The sequence below is a fragment of the Triturus cristatus genome, chromosome 4_1, assembly GCF_964204655.1.
Source record: "Triturus cristatus chromosome 4_1, aTriCri1.1, whole genome shotgun sequence".
Classification (NCBI taxonomy): Eukaryota; Metazoa; Chordata; class Amphibia; order Caudata; family Salamandridae; genus Triturus; species Triturus cristatus.
This window is the reverse complement of record NC_140585.1, coordinates 171,235,295-171,245,467: the sequence shown is the minus strand read 5'-3', so window position 1 is coordinate 171,245,467 and position 10,173 is coordinate 171,235,295. Positions and strand designations below refer to the sequence as shown.

At 50.1% G+C, this 10,173-nt stretch overlaps 1 protein-coding gene across 1 annotated transcript; it reads right to left on the bottom strand.

Moving 5' to 3' along the window:
- Positions 1–386: 386 nt before the first annotated feature.
- Positions 387–5,857, bottom strand: LOC146853825 (macrophage-expressed gene 1 protein-like). Its single transcript, XM_085651815.1, has one exon. The coding sequence runs from the start codon at positions 5,399–5,401 to the stop codon at positions 3,224–3,226; it is 2,178 nt and encodes a 725-aa protein (XP_085507941.1). The 5' UTR covers positions 5,402–5,857; the 3' UTR covers positions 387–3,223.
- Positions 5,858–10,173: the final 4,316 nt, after the last annotated feature.

Here is a 10,173-nt window from a genome sequence, read left to right as displayed (position 1 = left end):
CACGCTCACACAGACGCACTCACAGACACACGGGGCGCTCGCGCGCACACACACACACACACACACACACACACACACACCTTCCCTCCCCTCCCCTCCTCTCTCAAGTAACACAAACATAAATCAAACCACGTTTGTTGACGGGGGCATGTGTGTTTACTGTACCTGTTGAGCAGATGGTTTTAAACTTGTAATTCCTGTCCCCTCAGCTAAGTTGAAGTTGTTGTTGGCAGCTTGTGAAACCTTTATGTTTGGCCATTGCAATTCCCCCGTAGAAGCAGTGCCATAAACATTTTTCCAGGCACCACAAAAAGAAAATATTAGGTTTCGTCAGTTTTCACCCCTGAGGGGTGATGAGCCCTCTGTAAATAAAGCACAACAGTTCATTTGTCACTGTAAGGGCGTGAGGCTGTGACACGTCTTTATTTGCATCAGAAGTAAATGAATCACAATTTACAAAGTGGAAGTTCGAGGTTTCAAACAAAATGTGTTTATTACCAAAAGTTCACGTGAACTGTAAAATGTCCAAGTTGGCAAAACATCAGAGCACTTTAACTTGTCCCCCTTAATCATAGAGCCCTTTAACTCTACCCGATGGAGGTAGTTTCATACATGGCAACATTATAGAAGAGGTAAGTGGCACATTTAAAAAATAAGAATCTGGAGAATGTATTTCTCCCATTGACTTCTGTTGGAGTAGAGGCAGTTTCTGGTGGGAGACACCAAAATTAAGCCATATTTGCCTTCACAATCGGGAACCTCCCGTCTGAATCGGGTCTATTGACATGTATGCAGTGTGGCCTTTAAATGTCCAATTTGGCGTAATGTGTCATTTCAATGTACCACCTGCAGCAGAGCGCCTGCCTTGTAAGCATGTCTTCTGGTGCAATGTGCTCTTATATCACGCACTCGAGAGCAGTCCCCGGGAGCAGTGCGCATGTGACTGTACCAGTGAAGCTGTCCAACTTTTATAGTGAGCCACTTGAAGCAATGTTCCCTTGTAATGTGCATTGTGGACCGGGGTGCAGTTCACTGTGCTTCCTACAGAGTTCCTCTCACAAGGGCTCCTGGTTAAGTGTGCTTTTCACTATGGTACCTGGCGACCTATTACCTTTCGCACAGCCTTGTAGAGCAGCGTGCCTCAAATCGCGCCTCATGGAGCAATGTTCACTGATCCTCCCGAAGGAATATTCCCTTTCACTGTCCCTCCTGAAACAATGTTCCCTTTCGCTGTCCCTCCTGAAACAACGTTCCCTTTCGCTGACCTGCCTGGAGCAATGTTCCCTTTCATTGGCCCGCCTGGAGCAAAGTTACCTTTCACAGCCCCTCCTGGAACAATGTTCCCTTTCCCTGCCCCTACTGGAACAATGTTCCCTTTCGCTGGCTGGCCCTCCTGGAGCAATGTTCCCTTTCACTGGCCCGCCTGGAGCAATGTTTCCTTTCATTGACCCATCTGGAACAATGTTCCCTTTCACTGTTCCTCCTGGAGCAATGTTCCTTTTCTCTGGCTGGCCGTCCTGGAGCAGTGTTCCCTTTCACTGGCCCACCTGGAGCAATGTTCCCTTTCCCTGCCCCTACTGGAACAATGTTCCCTTTCGCTGGCTGGCCCTCCTGGAGCAATGTTCCCTTTCACTAGCCCGCCTGGAGCAGTGTTCCCTTTAGCCGACCCCCCTGTAGCAATGTTCCCTTTAGCTGACCCTCCTGGAGCAATGTTCCCTTTTTGGACACCACTGAAGCAGTGTCCTCTTTCTCTGTGCCCCCTGAAGCACTGGGCATCTCCTTCTGACTCTTGACAGCCCCTCTTGCCCAATGCCACCTATTTTCCCTGGGACATTGTCTATATTGTCCCCGTTAACTTTGGCTCCTGGTGGTTTCTGTTTTTTAAGTGTTCTGAAGAGCACCAGTCTAAGTTGTTATTAAAAGGTTTGCAATAGGCTCTCGAACGCTGCTGGGAAAGCACAGACCTACACTTCACTACAGCTGTTTTTTTCAAACAGGAGGGACTTTCCCTAGAAAATCAAGACCGGTGATACCCCTGCACCTCCACCAGCAGATCCTAGCTAGCTGTGCCTGTGACCTGGTGCCCCTGTAGCAGGACTTAATGGCAGGACTAGTTAAAGGAGGGCATGAGGGTGCTTGGGGATCAGGGAAGGGTGACCACAGGCAGGAGACAGGGAGGGGCCGGGATGTGGGGCTGGTAAACTGGGGTGTATGGCTGCATGTGTGAATGTAGGATTGCGAAAGCCGCTGTGTGTGGGGGTGGAGTGTGTGAGTGAGGGAATACGTCTGTGTTTTGATGAGGGCAGTGCTTTAAACTATTGAATCCAATGTACTCACTTTCCCAGAGTACCTGTTTGCTACTGAGAAGTGTCAGTACTCCCACATTTTAAGTATTTCACCCCTGCTGAGAAATGCTACCACTCACACTTTCAAATTAAAGAAGTGCAGGTACTCCTCTTGTGTGAAGGGATTACTGCACACACGTAACAAGGGAAGCCTTTGTTCTGAAGTAATGTCACAGGCGAGTGAGTGTTAGAGTAAGATAGATGGTTACGAGTGTGTTAGTGCACTGTGTGGCACGTGGTGAGGTGGGTGGGTGCGTCTACATTTGTGTGTGGAAGTGAGTGCACATGGTAGCCCGCTCGGGTTGTAAAATGAAATGTGTATGGCTGTTAATGACGAGAGATGTGTGAGTGAGTGTATGAATGCAAAAGGTGAAAGTGTAGGTGTGTGCGATGAATAAGTGTGCAGAATGGGCTGAGATTCTGAATGTGAATGAATAAATGAAGGAAAGCCAACATTTGTAAAGTACCTAACTCCCCCATGGTCTTTAGGCGCTGCCTAGTGGTCTGTTAGTCCTAATAGTTAGGGTAAATGTATGGGTGAACGTGTATGAAACTCAGTGAAAGATTGAGTGTACCGAGACGAAGGTGAGAGTGAGGTAGGTTGTGTAAGCAGCAGTCTGTCCTCGTCCTCTGTATCAACAGCCAGTGTCATATTCTCTCCCACTCTTGCTACTCCCCTTCCAACCTTGCTCCTTTCTTTCTCTCTAGTAGCCTTGTTGCGTATTCATCCCCACAGCGCCTCACCTGCACATACCTTCAGCCTCCCATCTTCTCTAAATGTCCAGAAATACATGGAATCCTCAGAAGACATAACCAGGGAACCACAAGTGTTGTCTGTCCTTCGTCGCCCTCAAATGTTGCATCTCAGGACCTGGTGCTCAGGCGGTGCTGACGGTCACTGGCTCTGGTGAGTCCCCCAGGGTTCCATAGCTCCCCTGATCCTCCACCAGACGACTGGGCTGGATCTCTTTAAACCCCTTGCTGCTACGAAAGCGCCGAAAACCATATATCACTGCGATGATGGCTGCAGCCAATACAATGGTCACTGCTATGGTGATCCCGGCAACAGCACCGCCACCGGGCCCGGTGCTGGAAGACCTGGCACCCAGGAGTTCGGCCATGTTCTGCTCGTCGGTGGCGTTGGCCAGCCTCCAGATCTTTGTGCCCTGTACCTTCACCCAAGCCTTATCACCTTCTGCACGGACCACGATTGTCTCATTTATGTTAGAGTTGTATGCTGGTGGGCGGATAAATGGTGGCAACTTGATTGGAGGCAGCCGCTGGGCAAAGAGTATGCCTGCCTTCAGGCAGTAGAGTACCTCACAGCCATCACTAATATATGCTTTGTGCTGGCTGTACCCCTGAGGGCACTTCATGGGATAACCTGTGGGGTTCTTGTAGAAAAAATCCTGTAGGACACCAGGACTTTGTCCTTTCAGTAGGCCAGTCAGCGGATTTCCCGCTTCACAGCTAAAGAAACCCCCAAATGGCACTGAAAACTCATAGCCCATCTCATAGTCATCGCTCACGCACACCTTCAGGTTGTCGAACAGCGGCAGTGGGTAGAAGTAGGAGGGGCATGCAGTATTGCCTGTCAGTGGGTTTGCTTCTCCAGCACTGTACAACCCACCAAAGAGAAACCCAGATCCCTGTGGCACAGGACCTGTGGCAGCACACCAATACGCATTGAACTCAACTTTGCTAGTGTAGTAGTTGATGCCACACTCTGTGTGGCAGCACTTGGCTACCAGCCAGCATCGGTGGCATTTGTTGTGGCACTCAGTCTTTGGCTTGGTTACTGACCTCTGCTCGCCATGCAGCAGGACTGGGCTGTAGTTTGGCGGACATGAAAAGTCGCCACTCTTTGGGTTCTTGGCACGGTATTGCTGGCAAAGCTCCTCAGTGTCTTCTCCAAACAGTCCATGACACTCCTGGAAGACACCCCCAAAGGTAAAGTTGGTGTTGGCGCCGAGGCACGACCCATCATCCACATTAGCTTCAAAGTTGAAGTTGCGTGATTTTAAGTCGACGCATCCCGGGTGGGTGTTGACAGCATAGTACAGACGGATGGCGTTCTCCACAGTGACTGCCACCCGCTTCACTGTGGGCTCAGGCAGGTCTGGCAACATCTCCGGATTGATGAAGAATTGAAGTGGAAGTCCAAACTTGTCAATAGCCACAAGGCGGTTATTGATACCCTCTTGCCATTTTGGGAGAGTGATGCCCGGGTAGAAGGGAAGGCTGCCATGACTCTCAATTTTAGAAGACACAGTATTTTCCAAATAACTCTTGGCAAGTTCGTCCTGAACTGTGGTAGCACCTCCAATGCCTACGTTGATCTTGCCGAAGAAACTGGCAGACGCTGAAGCTGTGATGGCCGCCTTCTGGCTGGCATGCTGTTCCATGAAGACCTTGGTCACCTGGTCCTCCTGCACCAAGGTGGCTCCAGCCTCCAGGCTAGTGAGTACGTGTGTCCCATAACTAAGCACGAGCATCTCCGCCCTGTACTCTGCATCGCGACTTTGATTGTTCTCCAAGTGATTGCCAATGTCAACCAGCAGGTTTTTAAAGCCTGGATCGAATGCAAAATTTGGAGCGGCCTTCACCGAGTAGATGTGATGGCGTATCTGCACACGGCTGGTTATCGTCTGGTCAAAGACATTGCATGTCTTGGTCTCCTGGTTGCTGGTGGAGAACTTGCCATTCACCACTGAGAGGAAGGAGGCCTGGGCGTTGATGGAGCGCGAGGTGACGTCCGTGTAGTTGAGCCAGCTCTCAATCAGCTCTGCGTTGACCTCAATGTTGCTCTGCTTGCGCGGGATGACGTGCACATCGTTGGGGATGAGGTACTCTCCGTCCTCCGTGGTACGGCACAGCGAGTAGTTCATGCTCATCACGATCCCCATCTCCACATTGCGCAGGTTGTCCCAGCCTCCTCCGGGCAGCACCTCCAGGACGTTCAAGCCAGAGGCTTTCTTGCACTCCAAGAACCCCAAGTCCTGTGAGTTGGCGCTGACCGCGGTCAGAAGCAGCAGGGCCCACGTTAGAGGTGGCATCGTCTCGAAGTCAGTGGACAGCTGTGGTCTAAGTTCACTCTTTTCTCATGTTCTGGAAGCAGCACAGTGGAAATCTTATATTTATGACTGCTTCCCTTTTCTCGCGTCAGTCAGAGGACACAGCCTCGTCCTCCTCTGTTGCCTGTGTCTCTGCTTGTCGAAATGTTGTCTCTCCTTGAACTCTCAGCTCAAGACGAGGAAGTTCTTCAACTTAAAAAAGCCGCAAGAGTCGTAAAAAAAAAACCGGGGAATTCGACACTCTGAGGAATCGAACCAATCATAGTCCTTCACGGGCCAGGTGGAAATTCCAGAGGCTGTGGCGAGGGCGACAGACAATCACTTCGCTGCCCTGTTTACAGAAAAGTTGGCAAAAGCAACAAGCTGAAACGGTGCCCAGGGAAACTCCGATAACAATATGGAGGGGGGACTCTGCGTGTGTGTCACGCTGCGAGGGGTTGGCCGCAATGTCAGCAGGGGTGAGGCACACATTGCCAAACTCCTCCACTGAGTCACGGCAGCTCCAGGGGAGGGGGCGGGGCGACCTGGGAGGGTGCATGGACTTGTTTCAAACCTACCAGGCGGCCCGGGAAGCCCCGCTCTACATCCCTGCAAGAAAGTAATATAAAATACCGCACCTTTCAAGGGAGACTTCAGGGCCCAGGACTGGGGGGTTGTTTATAAAGTGGGAAGATTCGTTGGTTCAGCGGGCGGTTATTGTGCATAATAAAAAGTTTTGGGAACCTGAGAGGAGGGGTGGGTCGGTGTGGGCGGGGCCAGAGACTTGGCTGAAACTAACACAATACCTTGCAAGTATTTTGTTGGAGTGACATATTCAGGTAAATGCCTATAAAATATAACCCAGGTTAGATTAAAAATAAATGTACGTTAATCAGCGAAATGACGTGTATTTATAGTGCTATCAGGTTCCAGCACTATACACATGACAATTATTATTTTTTCATTGTATTCCGCACAGTTGCACACATATAAGACTAACACAAAATGTGACTGTACATTTGCTATTTAAGATAAAGCAAATGCTTTCAAAATATATTTTAGTATTATCCAGTCAGACGGCATCTGCTGCAAACCTTTTTATATTTTTAATTTGAACGGACACACTACAGAGCTCTGCTGATAGAACCCTTACACCCAGGTGCGTCCTGTGCTAAGATGGCGCCCTGGGCGTGGACAGAGAGAAACGGGGCGCCCTCGCGGATGGTAGTGAATTAAATGACTCAGCGGTGGGGGGAGGGGGTCCCTTTTGTGCTCACTGGTCAGTACCTCTCTGAGCAGGGACTGGCCCCTGAACACAAACATCCCCAGACCCCCCCCCCGCCCCTCCCCCAGCTCATCTAAATCACTGATAGCAGATGATGGGGTTGTTGATGTGTGCCAGCAGAGGTCAGAAGGTGAGAGGGTAAAGTGGTTTTAAAAACATCACTCACCATGTGATAATAAAGGACTAAAACCACTTTAAACAGGAAAGTCAGACAGAAACGAACAGGCAGGGAGAAGGACGAGACTGGGGCTAGATGAGAAGTCTTGTTGGCATTCCCTGAATGCACAGGCCTCCAAGCCCAGCTCGTCCATGCTAAAGGCCGGCCCGGCTTACAGCAACAACATAGAAGACCCCACACACTTCCCTTTCAGTCAGAGGTCCCACAAGGTTGGCTTCACTGGCCGCGGGGGGACACCTGCAGCCTGTGCTGCCCTTCTTTGGCGACCGGTGCATCGCACACACATATGTGGTGTGAGAGTGCCAAATATGTATTACATAAAACCTTGAGGATGGGCTGGAGAAGTGGGGTGAAAGGTCATTGTTTTTCTAGACACATCCATCCACCTTGCTGATGCTGGCATTGTTCTGTCAAGTGGATCTTTTTAGTAGTCTGGGATTCCAAGGAGGGTCAATGTTAGCCCATTAACAGGAGATGCTGCCACAGTTGGGCAACAGCAGAATAGGGACAGCATGGCAACAGCAAAGCAAAACCCCCTCTCTCACAGGAGGCAATAAGTGAATCTTTCATTTCCTAGAAAAGATCTAGCCTTGCAGAGCTTCACAAACTTTCATCGCTGACAGAACATGAATGGTTAAGGCAGGAGTGACAGGAAGGTTACAAACAGATGTCTGGAACCTGTCCTTAACTTACTGAGAGCAATGTATAGGTGGACGAGGGAGAGAATATGCCTTTCTGACACCATTTTAACTTTTTTTTCAGATAAGTCTTTACTTGTGTTTTATAGTTGCGTACATACAGGCGTTGCTCATAGTTATTATCTGGCCACGTGCAGTGTTCATTTCTTTAAGTACATAAATAAGCCCTTAATTACCCATTTTGATCATACAGTTCAGACATATTTCCTTTATTGAATACAGTGTTTTTGTACCACGTAATCGCTTAAGAGTATTTCCTGTTCTGAAGTAACATTATACACTCCAGGGAGTCACAACTGACTAGGCATTAATTAACCATATCTTAGTTATAATAACCAACAATGTGTCCCGTTTTCTGCCAAGCAATTCAACTTAGTGTTATCCAGTGTTGATTCTAATATTCACTTTTTCAGTTTTTCTTATCGCTCATACAGATGATCATGCACGTGTTCCTGCATGTGCACTCTGTTTACTGCCCCAAGGGAGGTGGACGGTAAGCGAGCCCGTAAATGTAATCACTCTCTGTTAGAAATGGAATTTTTAGTAGGCTAGGGCGTGGGCCAAAGCCAGGCAAAAAATAGCCACTCTAGTCAGGATAAGGGAGTTACATGTCCAAAATAACCCCTGCTCACCCCCTTGGTAGCTTGGCATGGGCAACCAGGTCTATCTTAGAGGCAGTGTGTAAAGCATTTGCACATAACCGACATTAATACAGTGTACGCACTACAAAAGGACACCACACCAGTTTAGAAAAATATCCAATATTTTTATATAATTAAAACAAGCCCAAAAACGATAAAAGTCCACAATACTATACTTAGAAGTTCACAGTTCAAAATACGTTGATTGAAAAGAGTTCCTTGTGTGGATAGCTCTGTCCTCTTCCACTGAGTCGTGGGCACACCAAGCCAAAAACAGTTCTGGCTGGCCGTGAGGTCGCAGGCCAGCTACGGTGTTGGGAAGACCCACAAACAGTACCTTTCAGAGAAGCAGGGCGATGGGGCCCTTGAAGTTCCTCACGTTGCAGGTCGAGCTCCCCTCTGATGGGATCAGGAGTGCTGGCGCCAACAGGCGTCGGGTGCTGCAGTGCGAAGGGCAGCGGTGTGGCGTGCAGTGCCCCCAGGTCGCGGTGCGAGCAGCGGCTCGGTGGCAGCGTCAGATGGCGTCGTTGGTGAGACCAGGCTCGCGGTGTGAATAGAGGCGGGGTGCACCGCCAGCAGGTCACTGTGCAAGCAGTGGCATCGTCGTTACTGAAGCGCTGTCGTCGGCTGACGAGCGGCAGTCGATGGCACCGGCGTCGGTGGGCCAAGGCTGCGGTGTGGAATGAGGGTGGAGCGTCGTGTAACTTACAAGCGGTGCCCCCGAACCACGTTGAAAGCAGTGGCGTCGATCTCGGCAGGAAGTGGCGGTATCAGAAAGGCCACGGAGTCGTCGTGTAGCGAGGCGGTGCAGAGTGCGGTGCCCACAGGTCGCTGTGCGAGCAGCGGCTCGGTGATGGCATCAGCATCGTTGTCGGTGAGGCCAGGGTCGTGGTGTGGCGTTGTGACGGTGCCCTCAGGACATGGGGTTGGCAGGGTCGTCGTAGGCATCGTCAAGGTGGTGTTCTTCAGGTTGCAGTGCGAAACACACAGTCCCCAGTGCTGCGGGTTGAAGAACTTGGAGTCTTTGATGTTCCTGAGACTCCGTGTACAGGGGGCAAGCTCTACTTCGAGCCCTTGAAGTGTCTCACCAATGCGGTTGCAGAAAGTCCAGTCCAGGCCTTTCACTGTCCAAGACAGAAGCAGCCACTGCAGGTCGGCCCAGCAAAGCACGCAGCAAAGCAGTCGTTCCTTCTTGCAGCTTCTCCGGCTCTCCTTCTTGGCAGTCTTCCTGATCCAGATGAGTTCTAAAGTTCAGGGGTCTGGGCCCCAGTATTTGTACACAAAAATCCTTTGATCTTCCAGGCAGAGGGTGTCTGTGCCCGGCTAGAACCAGTTTGGCCTTCTCTGGTGTGAATTCCTGGCAGGAGGTGGAGACTTCTTTGTCAGAGGCAAACCAGGCCCTTTGAGGTGCAAGGAAATCTCTTCCCTCTTCCCCCATTGCAGCCCAGGTTTAATTAGCCCTTTCCTGACCTACCTAGATTATCAGGAGCCACCCTGCTTCCTAGCCATCTGCCGTCCAAAACCCAGACAGGCAATCCACATTCCAGCAGAGGCACACGGGATGACCGAGCAGAATAATACCCGCCTTCTAAAAAGTGGCCTTTATGAACTCAGAATGAAAAGGGCACCCTTGCTAAAGGCTGCATGTTTAGACACTGAGTTTAGGCATTCAAATCTTTATTCACTTATACGTTTTACGGGCTACGTACGTGGGTGGCACAATCCGTGCTGCAGGCCCACAAGTGGCGGTTGACTCACAAGCCCCGGCACCCGCAGTGCCCTTTACTGAGGACTGACAAGTAAATCAAACATCCAATCATAACACAATTTACCACAGGAGCACCAGCACTTTACCACTAATCAGCAGTGCGAAAAGCGCGCAGAAACGTTACACCAGCAAAAACAGAGTCAAAACCGGGAGGGCAGAAAGCGAAAACTCTGGGGAAACATGCCAAAAGATGCCAAGTCTAACA